The sequence below is a fragment of the Daucus carota genome, chromosome 1 (genome assembly GCF_001625215.2).
Source record: "Daucus carota subsp. sativus chromosome 1, DH1 v3.0, whole genome shotgun sequence".
Lineage (NCBI taxonomy): Eukaryota > Viridiplantae > Streptophyta > Magnoliopsida > Apiales > Apiaceae > Daucus > Daucus carota.
The window spans coordinates 39,931,487-39,950,426 of record NC_030381.2 but is presented as its reverse complement, the minus strand read 5'-3'; the positions used below and the strand labels follow the sequence as shown (position 1 = coordinate 39,950,426).

The 18,940-nt window shown below is 35.3% G+C and overlaps 1 protein-coding gene across 19 annotated transcripts; it reads right to left on the bottom strand.

Annotated features, from left to right (window-relative positions):
• Positions 1-676: 676 nt before the first annotated feature.
• On the bottom strand, positions 677-18,489 carry LOC108205249 (pentatricopeptide repeat-containing protein At3g03580). 19 transcript variants are annotated; one of them, XM_064083790.1, is made up of 17 exons: positions 15,454-18,489; positions 15,186-15,295; positions 14,816-14,902; positions 10,995-11,982; positions 10,616-10,730; positions 9,755-9,959; positions 6,095-8,481; positions 5,130-5,629; positions 4,909-5,039; positions 4,766-4,817; positions 4,577-4,684; positions 4,380-4,465; positions 3,541-3,745; positions 3,191-3,289; positions 1,735-3,088; positions 1,303-1,398; positions 677-1,212 (listed from the first exon to the last, which is right to left on the bottom strand). In XM_064083790.1, the coding sequence occupies exon 1, from the start codon at positions 18,227-18,229 to the stop codon at positions 15,563-15,565; it is 2,667 nt and encodes an 888-aa protein (XP_063939860.1). In that variant the 5' UTR covers positions 18,230-18,489; the 3' UTR covers positions 677-1,212; positions 1,303-1,398; positions 1,735-3,088; positions 3,191-3,289; positions 3,541-3,745; positions 4,380-4,465; positions 4,577-4,684; positions 4,766-4,817; positions 4,909-5,039; positions 5,130-5,629; positions 6,095-8,481; positions 9,755-9,959; positions 10,616-10,730; positions 10,995-11,982; positions 14,816-14,902; positions 15,186-15,295; positions 15,454-15,562. The 19 variants fall into 19 exon arrangements, with proteins under 19 accessions (XP_063939860.1, XP_063939866.1, XP_063939846.1 ...); XM_064083796.1 differs by having other exon boundaries at positions 3,191-3,278; XM_064083776.1 differs by having other exon boundaries at positions 3,191-3,745.
• Between the last annotated feature and the right edge of the window lie 451 nt (positions 18,490-18,940).

Here is an 18,940-nt window from a genome sequence, read left to right as displayed (position 1 = left end):
ATGAAACAAAAGCTAGGAATCCTAACTTTTTATAAGTGTTTCTTGTCTTTTTACACAAACAGTATGAATAAGTGCTTGTAACTTAAAACTCTAGAAATGGGACTTAAAAGCACCACCCAAACACCCACTTTATTATGTAACATATTAGAGTTAGAAAAGAATTTTATTTTTAACATCATTATAATTTTTTTTATAAGATATTATATAATTATGTATTGTAATGAGTGTTTTTAGTAATTAGTACTATTTAACAAAATAAGAGTAAAAGACCTCCATATATTCAAGATTTACTTGAAGGAGAGTACCAAACCAAAAAATATAACTAAAAAGTTGGACTACAAATTATATCGATCTTATGCTTATTATAGTTTGTATAACGCATTGCTCAGCATCCATATGTTAGGCTTATTATATTGATCAGCATCCATTGAACCAAAGTTGCCATGCCCCCGAATGAGTGGGGACCTTAATAAAATACAAGAAACAGAACTAATTGCCATCAACAAAGATTATAAAAACATGTAAGATCTCAAAAATAAAACGAAGAAAGACAGAAGAGTCTTATTCAGGAACAATAAACCTATGCTTCCTTCACATTGGTAAAAAACCTAAGAAGAAAAACTTCAAATTTCCTAACAGATATTCTACAATCTGAAGCTGAATCAACAATCTGTAATTACCCAGAACAACATTTATTTGGCATTGGCACACTAGTTACTTACACAGTTACACATTAACAAAATTAATTTCAAAATACAAGTCTAAGAATGATATTGGCTTAGTTGGAAGTGAAAAGACTTGATTCTCAGTTAGGAAACATTAACAATTTCCTTACATGAAATGATGAAACAGATGGCAATATAGGATTGGTTCTACCATATTTATCAAGAAAGATCTTGATGGAGGGAAGCTCATCAAGTATAGCATCAACTCCTCCGTTCTGGCATCCCTTGGAAAGAGCATCATGATATTGCTCCACACTTGCATAAGACTTAATTCTCGATATGTTGAAGTCCAATCTCTTGATTAGTATCTCCTTCACGAAAGAACCATCTTGGAAACCAATACAATAAAGCTTGTCTGTTGAATGTTGTAGCCAAGAAATAGCCATATTTGAAGATAAGTTGGCTGTGTAACTCTACATCACAATATATGCCGTAAACAGCCAGATCACAAATACAAATTGAGACCATTTGCTAGTAACCAAATTCCCTGTCAAACACCAATTTAGACATTAGCAAGTAACAAACAAACTGAGAAAGCAGAAAAGTTCATAGAAACTAATGAGTATAAAAACCTTACTTTCAGCAAAAACAAGAGAGCCAAATGGAAACCAAATCACCTTTTCAAGTTTTCCCGGGTCATTTGCACGGTGCTCCAATATTAGAATCACCACACCTATAAAAAGACAAGAAAGTGCAACTGTTAGCCAGAGATCTAAAGTAAACGGCTTCAAAAATATCCAAATATCACCGTCTCCATCATATTTTACTCTTCTAAGGTACAGTGTACTAAAGTCCACTCTTTGGGCACGGTTAGGCAATATTGTAACATCAGCTACCACAATATCATATTACTACATTTGTTTATAGTAAAAAAATTGGTTAGAAATCATGAAGCCAAGTGAGCTAGAAACCTATGTAAAAAAAAAAGCCTAAAAGAAACTTCTTAACATGTAATTACACCCACATCATGATATATCCGCAATCTTTAAAAGAATGTACTAATAGTTACCTTTTCTTCAAGCTGTGTAAGAAGATCATCGTAACTCCCAGCACTTCCTGTAGTCAGGTTCTAATAAGGGATATATTGAGGATTCTCAATTTTGAATGGCAAATTTAATAATAATTATCGGAATACATCTGCACAAAAACCGGTGATATTATACTCCGCAGTATTTTGAAACTGCTGAAGTTTCACAAATTCAGTAAAACCATCTTTCACTGGAACCCCCACTTTCAATCTCTTCCCTGATGTGGGTACTGCCCAATACATCGGCTTGAAAGTTGAATCTGTAGGCCAAATGATGCTTCTCAAAACATTTACAGAAGTTGAATATGTCGAAGATATGTTCAATGAATCTGGATCTCTCGACAATCCTCTGTCTGGGGTCCAATAGCCTATCGATCGCTCTCCATTCCCTATTACATTTCGTATTTCAAAATCTGATATCTGCAACTGGCGATTTACCAGACTGAATTCTCCGCTTAAGCCCTTGAACCTAGTGCGCAAGAGTTCTTTCAAAAATGTTGGGCCTAATTCAGAAATGCCTAAATTTTATTTATGGTCTGCATTATGATCTGGTGTCACCCTCTCTACTTCCATAGCTAATGCCCAAACTACATCATATGCCCATAATCCAAAAATATTAAGCTCAGCTTTAGGCTTCGTGCATTGCAATTCCCTTCCCCGCCTCATTTTAAAAGCTGTAAGCTTTGTTGACTTGGGTACATAAGGCCTTATGCCCAGAACACCTTGCATTGCATCTCTAACTGTAGCATCCATAGAAGCAAACGTATTCGAACCATCAATAGTTAACCATGCATATCCTTCACTCATCATTCCTGCAGCGTCTGCCTGAAGAAAAAATCGTGATCCAAGGGGGGAGCCATATGAACCAAGAACACCCTACTTGAAGCTGATTTCAACTTGAGAAGTTCTTCTTCTATCTGTAAATCATTAGCAGAAATAGAAATAGCACTTGACATAGATATCTGAATGCCGGCCTCCCTCATTGCATCACTTAAATATTGAATCAATCCATCTTGGTAGCCAGTGTCTTCGTAGACAAAGATGACTTCCTTCCATCCAAATCCTTTAAATATGGAAGCAATAGCTTTCAATTGAGAAGAATCAGCCCCTGCCATCTGAATGAAGTAAGGGCTCCGCACAGGTGATAGATAAGAGCTTGTTGCCGAAAAGGAGACAATAGGAACTTGAGATTTTGCTCCAAGCTCAACAACAAAATTTGTTTCAGGAGTAGTTTGGGGTCCAAGGATGACTCGAACTTCATTCTTTAGTAATTCTTGAGCTTGCACATTTCTTGTAAGGCTTCCGAGAGGAAAGACCCAATTCATGCATAGCAAATCTGCAGCACAATCATAGAGATGAGGAGGTTTTTCAATTACTCTGCCAGAAATGGAAATGTGATTAATATACAAATTCTGTTTGAGAAAAAAAGGATAATCACTGCAAAATTGTTCTTCAAATGTCAGCCAATTCGAAGTTCATTTCCCCAGATATAATACCACCTTGGGGAAAAATTCGATTAACCTTCCCTGAAAAAGAACTATACAGTAATCATTAATCAATAATAGTCCTAAGATTATAATCATTGTAAACAAACATAACCCAAGAATCTGAACATTAATAATAAAAATAGCCCAATTATCAGTTTGATACTATCAATAATTAAATTAAACATACAATATATTGGAGTTGGACAAACCCCATAAAAGCACTAATTTGAACAATAGATAGGTAGCAAATATAATAGAGATATAGAGAGCATGTAAGTAGAGATGGGGTGGAGGAGTTGACCTGAGGATTTGATTGGGTCTCTTTTGTGAGAAGCTAGAAAGATGCATATCAGTATGATACCTTCTCTTGTGACGCCAAAGATTCGAATAATAGCAGCAGGATCAGAAGAATTAGGCAACAACTCTTTGTGACTCTCTCCGATCACATAATCAATTTCCAGCTGCTGGAATACTTGCAACACAGTTCACAAAACATAGCAAAAAACCTAAATTCCCACAAAACAGTGACATTAACCAAATGCCTCGAAGATCGTGCATCAAGCAAAGTAAACACTCACATAAATTAAGAGTCTTACCAATATAATAAGTGAATTACTTGAACATCAGCACAACAAAGATGAAATTATCAATCCTTATAAGCAACTAAATTACTGAACTTAGAATAAATAAACAATGGATAACAAAGAAAGCTACTTACCCACTTAAATATTGTCTAACGACGCAAGTGACCTAATTGATAATTAACTCATAAATAAATTTAGGTATTGTATACCAAGAGATACGACAGATATTTTTTGTAGTGTCCTAGCAATGACAGTTTCGATAAATCTTCATGTATATCATTCAAGTGTCATTGGTACATTATCAAAATAAAGACTTTTAGCATTCAAGCAGTGGACTTCCCTAGAAGAGCTAGAATGACTTTCTAGAGCAAATAAACAGGCCCCATTCCATATTTCAGATTTTACCAATCAAACATTAACACAATTGTATGGGTCATCTTATCTTTAAGTGTATCCATAAGGTACTTCTGTTACCGGTTTAGCATATAAAACCATCAACAAATTTTTAATTGCATTAAAGATAAAAATTCAACAATTAGGTGTTATTATAACAAACCTGACAAGATGAACATGTTTCTTTTATTGTAGCAAGAAAATCTTGAACTCCTCCATTATAAAAATAAAGAGGAGGAAAAGCTAAACCTGCCAAAGGAAAATAACAAATAAGAAAATGAAGCAAACAGAGAGTATTTGCATAAAAATTATTAATATACTAATATGATTGCATGTACAGAATCAATGTAAAAACAACACCTGATGACAGAACAACAATTACGTATTGCCACCCAAGGGTAGAAGTGTGCCTGCGAATCGACCTAATCTCTGTAAAAGGCACTGCCCTTATAGTATAAAGATTCCTGTCTGCAATAAACAAAGCTAACTATCAATACATGGACACAAAATTCACAAATTATCCTGCAAATACCTCAACTGAAATCTTACCATTTTCAGAAACCCTCGCATTTGAGCTCTGTCCTTTGTACGGAATCCATGTCTACAAAAAAATACACAACCTCCAGCTCAAAAATACAAGAAGATTAATTAGCTAACCACTTACACATACACACAAAACAACAGATATATACCATGAACAACGGAGTTCCTTGTTTAATAAGCTTCAATCGACCAATAATCCTTTCAGACGCGTATTGAGTCGGATGAATCGCCACAATATCCTTCAAACAGAGAACAGGCCGAGTTCGTCTAAATTGAATTCCTGCAAGAGCATGCCGAGAGGAGATTTTAAGGATGATATCGGGCTTGAACTGTCACTAAATAGTTATATGGATGTTGACAGGATTCATACCACTGTCCCACAACAGAAGACCGTGGTCAGTAATGATCTTTGGAGGACAGAAGGGAATTGTATCAGCCAATTATCTGCTCCGAACCTTTCCTTAGAAGCAGCTGAACAAATCATTCACTCGCAGATGTTCGCAAAGTGTGAGATATATCCAATATTAATTATAAAAATATATATATGAAATGCCTTGAGAATCAAAATGATATAACACCAAAGTAGTTTGACAAATTAATCACCAGCTTATAAAAATTACAATATCCAATACAACAAAAAAACTGCTTAACTTAAGATAAATAAACAATGGATAACAAAGAAAGCTACTTATTTAGAACATAGAGAACTCATATTCATATATATGTTGCAGAACATACCTTCATGGGAGATGAATTAAGTAGTGTTGTTGAGAGATAGAATGAAAAGTAGCACATGAATTGCTAAAGAATTACCAATCAAAAGTGTGCAAAGCAATAGGTGCTGATTTTTTACCACCGGGTATATTTTCGCTGTCACAAGAAAAACACTTCACAATTTCCATCAACTCTCATCCCTTAACTCGTACCATCATATGCAATACGAAATGTCAATTGAATAAATGCAAATACTGATCCTCAATTTCTCATTACAAATAAAACATAAATATACACTGGACTACAACTCTACAAGTCTACAATGCTACTGATAAACTCAACATCCACAGTACAGATTCTTATCACAATTCTTTCTTCACACACAATATAACAGTACAAGTACTCAATAAAGCTGAAAAGAACACAACCAAGCTCTTTTTTTTTTGCCATAACAACCCAGCTCTTAAATTTAGGCATACTCCAAAAATTTCACCATGTTCTCATCTTTTGATCATAACAACACAAACCCAAATCAAGAAACAACACAAACCCAAATCAAGAAACAACACAAACCAAAAACCCAACAAATTTCTCAAGAAATCAACAGCAGATGATACTCACCAGCATGCTTACGATCTTGAGGCCGCCCAGACTTGATAAGAACCTCAAACCCAGCAAACAAAACCAAACCCAAACTTGCAATCACATCCGGCACAAACTCTGTTCCATAATAGGGTATATAAGCTCCCATCGCTTCAATTCTTCAAAAATTTTGAGGTTTTAAAGAGTTTTTGTATATGGGTTTTTGTTATATTTTCTGTATCTACAGCGGGCTAATTAGCGGACTGTTAGTATTGTCTGCAAAGTCAATCTCTGCTCGGAGAGAGAGTACTAATAGGAAACTGTTTTTAACATCAGCGTAGCATCGAGACGAGACGAAACCAAAAAAAGAGAAGAAAAAGTAGGACTACAAATTATCCCTATGTTGGCTTATTATAGTATAGTATAGTATTCTAGAGCTTTCATATGATCTCCGTTACTTGTGTGGATAAGTCTCATGTTATAGACTATTAACTTCGACCATGGGAATCAATTTCTAGTGGGGGAAACGCGCGAGGAGAAAAATAAAATATAAAGTATTTAAAAAAAATTCTATATGATCTATAATTTTTGAGGCATTTAATTTTGTATTTGTTGCTGGAATATAATTTTACAAAAGTGTGAGAGTAAATCAACATTTAATTATATTTCAATGTTATTTTTTATTTTTTTTTGCCAAAATATAGAGCGGATTAATACGAAAAAGACTCAATCGGGACAAACCCCCCATTGATCATGCAATCAGGTTGAAGAACAAATAAACGAGCTAAATAATTAGTCGCTTTGTTTCCGGATTGCTTAACTAACTGAATACAAATATTCTCAAAATTAAAAATGAAGATGATGGCTTCCTGAGCAATCCAACCGGCATCTCTTCTGAAAACAGTAGCTTCACAATTGACCCTCACAGTAATTTCATGGATAGTGTCATGTTCAGAGGACTCAGTTACAAAAACTGAGTTTGGAGGCCTCATATTATGAACAGATATATTTTGTGAGAGGTGAGCACATGCGATTTTCACCACCGTTCCAAATGCACCCCAGCTATCTACTTGTCGGACACCAACTATAGACCTGCCGAAAGTGTTGTTGATGCGAGTTCTTCAGATCTCCCAATACACCGTAAATTTCATTTTTAACACAAACACATCGCATAAAGCGAGACAAATCGCACAAAGCGAGACACTCAAACACATAAACAATAACTCAGACACAATACAACGGAAAAACCCAAATGAGTTTCTCGAATTTTGTGAAACAAAACTAAATTTTATTGAAGAAGAAACAAACAAAGAGGATTATTGATAGAAATTGAAAAGAAAAGAAGAGGTGGTGTGTGGATGGAGGATGAACGGCTAGAGAATTGAGACGGGATGAAAGGAGATAGGAAGAGACATGGATAGAAGAGGTGGAGAAGAAGATGGAGGCGACTAGGGTTTGAGGAGGATAGAGCGGCCGACTCTCATGAAAAAAATATTTCAATGTTATTTTTTTTTGTTGAGTAGTTGAGGGCAATATCTCGTATCATTTTGAAATAAGTTTAAAAAAATATATTAGAGAAGACTCCCCTCAAATCAAAATAAAACAAACAACTCTCTTCAAACAAACTCCAAAAGAAAGTAAACAAACATAATTTAAATCACATCTAAAAACTAAAAAGTACAATCCTATTTGGGCAAAATCAACCCCCACCTGATTGAGATTTTTCAAAAATTGTTGTTTCATCATTGGGATTCCATAAAATGGAAAACAATTTTTAACAAAGTAGTGAAATAGTTAAAGATGAAACAACAAGTAAACATGGACATGTGTTTTATCCTCCACGCACCCAAACTATTACAAAATAAATATGGTCAAAGAAACAACATCAGCATCCGATTATTCTACAACCATAGTCTTATTTAGTGGAAAACATCACAATATCCTTCAAAAGTCTTGCAGACCTCAACCTGAGGTAAAGTACAAAAAGTTTTCTAAGTATTTGTAATCACTATGATATAATACTATTATTAATAATAAGATAAAAAACTAAACTTACTTTGTAAATTTCACAGAGTTTTGTAATCAGTTACTATTCGTGCCGACTTGTTGCCAATAAACTTTCCGGCCTCATATGAAAATGGAAAACTGGAGCATTTTCTGCATCGGTGGATGAAGAATCGAGAACATAAGAATTTATGGTTGACCATGTTCCCAGAAAAAAAATACTTTCGAGAAACGATTTTTGCAACTACTGTATGATACTCAAGCAGACCCCATCGCCTCCGTTTCCCACTCCTCATGTTCATCTGCAAAGCAAGTAGACTCTGGGATACGGCCTTGATCATCCCCATCTGAGAAGTTGCAGTGCCACCAACTGAATGATCACACTTACAGGTCGACCCAAACGGCTAAAGTGTGAGGAGACACTTTGGCCCAGAAACATTTACAAGACAAAAAATTAAAGGTCCGGTTAATTATGTTGTACCAGAGAATAATATCTGAATATGGAGCAAAATGGTTACCGCTTAGTAATGCGAGCCCGTGATGTTTTAAAAAGCTATAATAAGTTAAGGGATATTCTTTATGGTATAGTCGTGGAATTGGCTTTTCCCGATGGTACTATCACATTTTTGACTTCTATATCTAGTAACCCTGCTGCACTTATGATTTTTCACATATAATACCCTCATGTTATGTAAAACGTAATAGAATTGATTTCAGATTATAAAATAAATTGGGTATTTGAAATCCTTATTAAAACATACATGAAATAGACCTTTGAATCATTTAAATCGGAGTTGAATTGAGTGAGATATATTTAAATTTCATAACCGAACTTTGAATCATTTATATCTCACTTAGTTTGACTTCGATTTATATGATTTAAAAGTAAAGTGCATTATGTGTACCTGCACTTTAAGCGAGACACCATTTACAATACTGCACTTCTAAAACCACCACATGCAATATCACAGTTTATAACCCGATGCAGTTTATGCAGTCCCGTCTATCATTCCTAACGCTGTTAACAGAGAAAAGGGTATTTGTGTAATTTCACCTCTTTAACGGCTCTGTGCTTCCTTTTGCTTTTTAACGAAGCTGCAACACCCCCCCCCCCCACCCCCAAAATCATTCTACAGCCTCACGTAACCCTCACGTAACCCTGATTTTTCAGTTAGCATATGAGACAATTGCTGGAAAATTAGGGTTGCATGAGGCTGTAGAATCATTAGATAGCAAAATGAAGCACAAAAAAGCCGTTACAGAGGTGAAATTACACAAATACCCCTTTCTATGTTAACGACGTTAAAAATTATAGACGGGACTGCATAAACTGTATCGGATTATGAACTGTGATATTGCATGTGGTGGCTTTAGAAGTGCAATATTACAAGTGGTGTCTCGCTTAAAGTGCAAGTACACAAAATGCACTTTACTCATGATTTAAAAGTCTATTTCATGTTTTTTTTACAAAGATTTCAAGTATTCAATTTATATTACAATCTGAAATCAATTCTATTAAATTTTACATAATGTGAGGGTATTATATGTGAAAAACCATAAGTACGGGATTACTAGAGGTAGAAGTCAAAAATGTAATGGTACCATCGGGAAAAGACAATTCCATGAGTGTAACATGGAGAATATCCCATAAGTTAATACTCTTGATCTAGCTAAATAATTGAAAGAAAGACTTACAGGTTGCAAAGGCAGTCCTTTGTCACTAAGATTGATAGCCGTCTCCGTTAGAAACTGCAATTGGGCTGTCCAAGTCATTCAGGATATTCATCTACTTTCACCTGGCCCTGCGGATGTGCATAGAAGCTGGATCTAATTGCTGAAATGATCATCGAAAGTGCTGGGGAATAGGCAGAATGCCTTGTGATGTTCAGTAAGCAGGAGCCTAAAGAGTTCAAAGAGAAATATAAATTTAGCAAAGCAAAACTATGGTATCTGTTAACACAATAAAAGCAGTCAATACAATTTGAACAGTAGGCAAAAAAGGGATCGCAATTATAAAAATATATATTAGAAAATGTTTCTAATTGTCACTCTTGCTTCTAAGTATTTCCATATAACCTGTGCTTAAATTTGCAGCTAATGCCCCCCGCTACTATTAACAGCATACTTCAGAGATATTGCATAAAAGAAGTTATGTGAATACAGAATTTCCATAACCACAAGTCCATAACGTTTTTCACCACTCAGTGTGCAATTATATTAGTACCAACATGGAATCACAACATTTTAGACCAACATAAAGAAATAAAACAACCACATTACTCTTAACTCTTAAGTAACCTATTAAAATAATAGAAAATCCCAGATGTGAAAAGGTCTTAGACTCGCAATCTTAATTTCCAAAAATTGTCAGATGAGTTAAGGAATACGTGATATCCATTCCATTCTGCATTTTTAGGATTAGATTTGGCGGACAAATAACTGGCCTTAATGGTGTTGGCCGATAGATAACTGGCCTGAATGAGGTTGGGCGATAGATATATGGCCTGAATGGTGTTGCAGTCTCATTTATTGTTCTTGCTGATGAACTACGCCTACCTGGTGAAATAGTGTCACCTCCTTCCGGTGTTGCAGGATTCGGATGATGAAACCTGTATCTTTTCCCATACTTGCATGAACCAGTTCTCATGTAGAAAGAACATTCTTTCTCCCCCTGTAGCGCAATCAAAAAGCTTAATAGAGCATATTTTCTTCATCAGGATACATGGATTAACTTAAGTGTTGCCTACAACTACATCAGCATGTGTATCTGTTCCAAATACAAAGTGAGTACAAAATCATTCGATAAAGCCCCAACATGTATTTTTTTTTGTCAGTTACCTAAACTGTACAGGTAGACCATAAGTAAAGACTAAAAAAGACTGCATTTATAGCTTAAGTCTATGGAGCAGAACTGCAACAATGTCAATGCATTTACCTTCTAAAATAGCTCCAAGGCCCTGTTCTAGTTCCAATTCTGCATATATATTGGCCAAAACGTGATGAAGGTTACTTTACCTTTTTTACTTTTAACATTTTTAAGGCAATGTAACTTCGTCGGTCATGGTTGGGTATTAATAAGGAGACTACTTCAATCGAAATTATCATAACCATATGATATATAGACAACTTGATTTGGTGCTAGGACTCTTCGACTTGCATGCGCATATTTATGAATATTAAGATAAAAAAAAAAATGACCTCCAAAAATCAATAAATGGTTAGACAGAATGAACAGCGATATGATGCTCTATATAGCCACCACTACTGCACAACATTGACATGTTATACAATCTATACCCAGAAAAAACTACGATTGAGCCTTTGCTAATCATGTTTTCACCATTAAGGCATATTGGTTACAGGTTTTCATGGCAGTTCTCGGATAATAAAATGTAAGTAGAAAATTACATTTAAAGACAATATAATGGGAAAGTTCCACTTCAAGTCTCTCGCTCTCTCAAGAATTGCCAATACGTATAATGTGCTTACGTACTTCTATTTACAGGGGATCAAGTCATGTAGTTTTTGTTGTCTAAGAAACCTACTAGGATTCAGTTCCCCTTCAACCGCATTTCTGGAAGGGGCCCAATGCGATGAGGCCTAGTCACGGGCCTTGAAGCGTGTCGGTCGGTCTAGGGCTTTTCGAATCATATTCGGACTCGAATTCTCCCACACTCAACATAACAGCCATCCAACATAACCTTCGTTCCATTATCTGCCTCAAATGCCTAGGTGCGGCTTTGCTCCCTAATGAGGACAACCCACCAAACTCAACAAGGCTTTCCGAAAGATATTTTTGAGAAGATCCTTCGAGCTCCCTAGTGAGGGCAACCCACGATAATACAGAGCAAGATTTTCTCGGTAGCATCTCAATATTCCCTGATGAGGGTGGCTCACCAGAATGTAAAGCATGATATTCCAACCTCGAAGATAGATGAAACACCTCTTTAACATTTATATCCAAAAAAATTATTAGAAAATACATTATTTTTGTAAACATAAAGACTTATTTTCTCCGTATGTTGGTTGCCAAACGGGGGAAATATTTGATTTAATAAAGTAGCTTATATAATTATGTTAGTCTTTGTCTATAAACATTATTGGATGTGACGATGGGGCCTATAAGTGTAACTGGCATTAACAATATTATCTTATCTCTTTGTAGCAATAATTTTATCTTTGTTATAAGTTGTTTGTCTTGTACTTTATCTCCTTGCTATATAAAGAGAGTATTGTATCAGTTGTAATCACGCTGAATTTTTAAGAAATAATGGGCATGTTTGTTTCCCCGAAAGCACAAGCTGCTTCTGGCTTCTGCTTTTCTTGACCCATTTGTGTAAATAAGTGGAAGCACTTTTAAGAAGCTGAAAATGCTAGCTTATCTCTCAGAGCTTAAACTTTTTTTCCAAACACTTTATTAATTTATTTACTTCTCACTTCTAATGCACTTCTTCATTTTAAGTAAGAAATCACTTTTTTTAAGATTGCCCAAACGGCCCCAATATCTTTAATCACCACCCACTTCACCAAAAGAGATGTAATTAAGTTTACAATTCAGATATTATATACTCCCTCCGTCCCAATGAATAATATACATTGGGATTGGACACGGACATTGGAATCTATAGAAATGACGGGACATCCGAAAAAGGAAACTGTATAGAAATGAGTGGGACGAAGGGAGTATAGCTTATAAGATACACACACACACACACACACACACACATATATATATATAATAGGGAATTTTTCAAAAGTAACACTTTAAAATTGGCTTTTCTAAATGGTATCCAAAATAGTGGTCTTCCAAATGGTACCATTCAATTATTATGTCATTCCATTGCATATCTTTGTCGTTAAGCTCCATCAAAGGTTATATTATGAGTACTACTTGGTAAAGTCATTTCTAAGAGGGTATCTGGACCGGGAATAAAAAATGGAAAAAGAAAGTTTAATCTTTTTTCGGTATATTATCTAATAATTTAAATATATTATATCCTATATAAGATAGCATGACGAACAATGATCTCCGATTTTCAAAATAGTTACACACACATATATAACCAAAACAAACCAAACATACCGGTATATTCCATTTGGAGTAGGCTCTAAGAAGGGTAAGATGTGCGCAGACTATTCCCCCATATAGTAAGAAGGCTCTTGTGATACTTTCCCATGTGAAGAAAGCGATGAGCTCAAGTATAGTCTTGAGTCTTCACAACTTTACCAATTATGTAATTAAATTTAAGTTCATCTTAAAATGCTACCATATAGGGGTATGGTCAACATACATCTTACCCTTCCTACCTTACTCTAAGGGGATATACCGGGTATGTTTGGTTTGTTTCGGTTTTATGTGTGTGTGTAACTATTTTGGAACTCGATGATCACTATTCGTTACGCTAATGATATATAGGATATAATATGTTTAAGTTTTTAAATAATATACTGAAAAATTATAAATAATACCCTCTTAGAATTGAGTTTTACCCATAATATAACGTTTGACTAACGAATCTTAACAATAAGGGTACAATGGAAAATGACGTAATAGTAATAGTAGAATAGTCCCATTCGGAAGTCAAAATCTTTTTGGATACCATTTGGAAAAGCCAATTCCAAGAGGGCACCATTGAGAATTTCCATATAAAACATATATAATATAAATATAAAGTTAGAATATATATTTTTTTCGTGCTATTTGGTCTATTTCGTCCAAACCGAAATATTATTTTCAGGAACCAGACCGAAACGATTTTTATTTTGGTCTTTGTGGTCCGGACTGAATAGGCCGAACTTCTTAGAAATTTAGGATCGAACCGAATCGACCGGTTCGGTTTGGATTTGCTCACCCCTATCCATGTCACAACGCCGTTAAATTTAAACATCAAACCAACTGACAAAATTAAAATTAAAGTTATAAACGTTTAGTCAGTTGACTATAAGGTTTTTTATTTGGTAAGTAGGGATGACAGTTTTACCCAACCCGATGGACACCCGACCCGTTCCAAACCGATTGGATCTACCCGAACGCTATTTTTTGGATTTGGATCTAGATCTTATTTTTAGGCCCGAAAAAGTTTGGATCTGGATCTTATGTATTCCAAACCGAGACCCGACCCGAAACCCGATTCTAACCCGATCCAAACCCGAAACCTGATAAAAACCCGAGACAAAATATTAATATGTGTGTGTGTGTGTTAAATGTAGAATATATACATTGAAATATTAGTTGTGTATATTAACATTTTACTTAATTTTATATGCGTGATACGTTATTTACGTTCATTTCACCAATATTGCAATTTTCTTAATTATAGTGCTTTAAATAATCAAAATATAATAAAAATATAAACGATAAGTTGAATGATTGTAAACAATTAAATTAGCATGTTTCACGTATTTAATGTACTAAATGAAACATATCCCCTTTTTATATTCCTAAATTAAAAAAAAAATCAATCCCCACATTTTTTATAGGTATATAATTTTTAGTTTTTATTTGATTTATTTTATTAATTATTCAAATTAAACCCGAACCTGAACTGAAACCCGAAAAAACCCGGCAGATCGGATTTGCATCTTCATTTTAGATACCCGGACCCGAAATATAATGGACCGGGTATGGATCTCAAGAAACCCGACCCGATCCGACCCGTTGCCATCCCTATTGGTAAGTCACTTGCAAGTTAATCTCAACTTTAGTAATAAAATAGCCCATTAACCCCCAAAGAAGTAAAGCCACAACATTCTCACCTAACAGTCTCCGTCCATAGTATGAAAGGGTGAAAAAGTGCTTACGTTACACCTAAACCAATTGTATTACTCATTCATGACATAGCCCTGTAAATAAATGAAGCACAACTTAATCAAATGTTTATGAATCTGTATCTAAAGTCCACAGACAAACTCATGCTCTAAAAAGCATTAAACAAACTAGAATCAACATGACGCTCTATATAGCATTGAACAAATTAAGCCTTTAAATATTTGTGTAGGTGAAGAAGCATTGGCGTGCATACATGCATTTCAACAATGAAAACAATATGGCAGATATATGTTACAAGTTAATACCCTGCAAAGAAAAGATGTTTCAGTTTATTTCTGACTAGTCTGTTAGACTTACTAATTTCAACGAACTCGGACAGAGCTTCAAAATGTGAGTATAGTTCTATTGTGCAGAGTCCCAAAAGCAAAGCTTAAAGGCATTTATTCAAGTAACAGTCACCTCTCCTGCTAAACAATCAGATAAAACACGTTCAGAAAGAAATGAAAACTATCAACGATAATTGATGAAAAAACAGTTAGATTATTAGTGAGAGTTTCCATAGTTACACAGCAGTGCTGACAATTTCTTGTAAGAAACCATTGCAAATCATTTGTGAAAAACTTACAAAGTAGAACCTCCAAATGAAACAGAGTACTGCCAAGGCAGGCTAGTGTTCCAGTACCAGGGCTAGTGCCTGGTCTTTGAATCTCGCCACAAGAAATAAATCTTTATAATCACCAGAGGTCTCTACAGCTACAGACTCCATCCTTAAACAAATGGAAGCGATTTGCATCTCTAACTAATAGTTCTCGTTGCACAATCTTTGATATGTACTTGGTAAAAGTGTGGCAATCTCCACATACTCTCAAATTCTTCATAATCTGCAGAGGAGTACCAGGTTTTGTATTTAACAATCCAAATGCAATTGCAATTCTTTCACTGTGGCCACAAAGAATATCTCTCTTCTCATCATCATCAACATCATGCAAAACAGATTTTAAGTCAGCAACATACCCCTCCTTTCTCACTAGATTACTGAGGGAATCAAGAAACAAATTAACCTCTTCATATTGTTTATGGTGTCTGTCCCCAGCACCAAAAACATAAACCTTGTCATGTATCTGCAGCCAACTACAACCAGGGTCTTTTCTCAGTCCTTTATGTTTCAGTGAGTTTCTAATTGTTTTCACTTTATCCCACTTCCCTAATGTTGCATATACATTTGAAACTAATATATGATAACCGGTATCCTGTGAATTTAGTTCAACTATACACTCTGACACACGTTCAGCAATCTTGATGTCACTACTTGATCGGCAAGCACTAAGTAAAGCTCCCCATATACTTTCATCCGGTGTGAATGGCATGGACAAAATGAACTCCTCAGCTTCCGCTAACAATCCAGATCGTGACAAAAGATCAACTACAGAAGCATAATGCTCAATTTGAGGCTCAATGTTAAAGTCTTTCTTCATCTGATTGAAGAAAGTCCGGCCTTCTTCCACCAAACCTGAATGACTACAGGCATGTATGACAGAAACAAATATGATATGATCAGGACTAATACCTGTTCTCTTCATCTCCTCAAAAGCACTTATAGCTTTCCTTCCTTCACCATACATCCCATATGCAGAGATTAATGACGTCCATGTAACTACATCTTTGGTTTTCATATTCTCGAATACTATAAGTGAATTCTTCAAAGAACCACACTTTGAATACATTTCTATTAGCGCGTTCCCAATTGGGACATGTAGATGATATCCTAACCTCAAAATACAAGCATGAATCTCCTTTCCCTGTCTCTTCGCTGAAAGTACAGAGCAGATAGGAAGCACAGCTAGCATGGTAGCTTCATCTGGCCTTTCCCCCTCCCTTTGCATTCGAGTAATCATCTCGAACCCAATGTTACATTCATCAAAATGAACAAATGCGGCAATTATAGAGTTCCAAGTTACGATATCGCGACACTTCATGCTCTCAAATTGAGTCAAGGAATCCTCAGTACTGCAACATTTAGCATATGCGTCCACAAGAGCATTTCCTACAACTAAACATGAATCATATCCCACCTTTTTAATATGAGAATGAATTTGCTTTACTTGACTTAGGTCAACCAACTGAGCAGACATTGAAAGAAGTGTCACATAGGTGACAAAGTCAGGCTCCAACACGAATTTAAGCATTTTAAATATATTTACAGATTTGATGTAACAACCATTTTTAAAATAACCGCTGATTAATGAATTCCATGACACCAAATCCCAGCATTTCATTCTGTCAAATATTTCCCTCGCAGTCTCCATATCACTACATTTTGCATACATATTAATGAGAATATTACTGGCTGTAGTATCACACGTGTATCCTTTCCGGATCATGTATTCATGAATAAACTTTCCGTAACTCAATTCCCCAATGTGAGTACATGCACGAAGTAAGGATGTGATTGTTAACAAATCAGGCTCAAATTTAGACACCATTTCCTGAAACAGCTTGATTGATTCTTCATACAGGCCTGACTGAGAGTAACCACATATGACAATATTCCACGAAATAGTGTCTCTAGCCACAGTTTCATCAAAAAGTTTACGGCAGTCCGCTAAGTTATCAAACTTGAAATACATACTAAGAAGACCATTGCTCACAACTGTATCAGCCCTCATCCCAGTCTTCTCTACTAACCCATGAACTCGTTCGCCATCAACAAAGGCGATTAGACCACCACACGCAGGTAAAACACTTGACACGGTATCAAAATCATGTACCACGCCCAACTTTCTCGACTCCTGAAACAAGTCGAGTGCTTCCTCCCAGTAACCATTTGAGCTATACCCTGAAATAATAGTATTCCAAGAAACGATATCTCTGTGAGGCATCCTATCAAACACATTACGCGCTTTGCCCAGCTCATTAAATCTTGCATACATATCAATCAAAGCATTCCCAGCATACAAATCAGAGAAAAACCCCATTTGCAAAACATGATCATGCACAAGACTCCCCATATCAACATCCAATAAACCAGCACAAGCATTAAGAAGAGATGGAAATGTATACCTATCAGGCTGAACTTTCATGTTCCACATTTGAAAATAAAAGCTCAAAGCTTTAGAGAAAAGAGCATTATGGGTCATTGCTCTAATAATTGTATTATACAGATATACATTTTGGGTGGGTGAGACAAGGCGAAATATAGAAAGACATGCACAAGGGTGTCTGAATTGCCCATATTTGCTTATCAGCTTTCCTGAAAACAAGTTGATTTTATCGAGTCCACACACTATTAACAAAGAATGGATTTTTTGCAGTTCTTCCAGTTTTTTACAGGAAGACAAAGCTTTTGATGGTTGAAACTGTAAAAATTGGTGGCCTAAACAATTTAACTTTGAACTTGCCATCTACTGATCAATTGCGGCCTCGCCCCACTTAAACAAATTGATATATGAACCCGCTCCTAGTAGTTTCATTTCATGAAACAAAACAATACTCCGTCATGTTCCAACATATATTTATAACTAATTTTCACCCGTCACCACCGTGGCCACGCGGCAGCCAGCAACCCCTACTACCTGTTCTGGAATACACTGACTACTGAGACGGCATTCAGATTAATTTAAGAAGGGATCTTTAATGTTATGGCTGAGAACCACATTATTCACCGACTAAAATGATAGATTTTGATGGGTAATGAATAATAAATGTTAATGATATTTATATCAATTTCATTAATAAAAATAAAAATAAGTCATTTTTATGAGAGGCGGTGCTTACTATGCATGAGCACACGTTAGAAAGATTGATTTAAAAATAACTCAGTTACTTAAATTTCTGAGTTTGAATTTATTAAATAATCTCCGACAAACTCCTTAAAAAAATATAATGTGTTAATAAAATTGGATCTCCAATAAACTCTTATCGCTTATCGGTTGTATTCGATTGAGATTTTAATAAATTATTTTTAGTCTATGGATTTTAACGGATAGTACGTGATTTTGATTTTGTGTAGATTCTTGATAAAATGTCGCAGAGTTGATAGGATTTAAGCACAATGCTTCAAAATCTCATGGATTTTGGTAGAATTTCAAAAAAATTAAAATACACTTAGGAAT

Bases quoted from the DNA above. Each gene is read 5' to 3' on its own strand.
- LOC108205249 (XM_064083814.1), bottom strand. From the start codon at position 18,229: ATGGCAAGTTCAAAGTTAAATTGTTTAGGCCACCAATTTTTACAGTTT.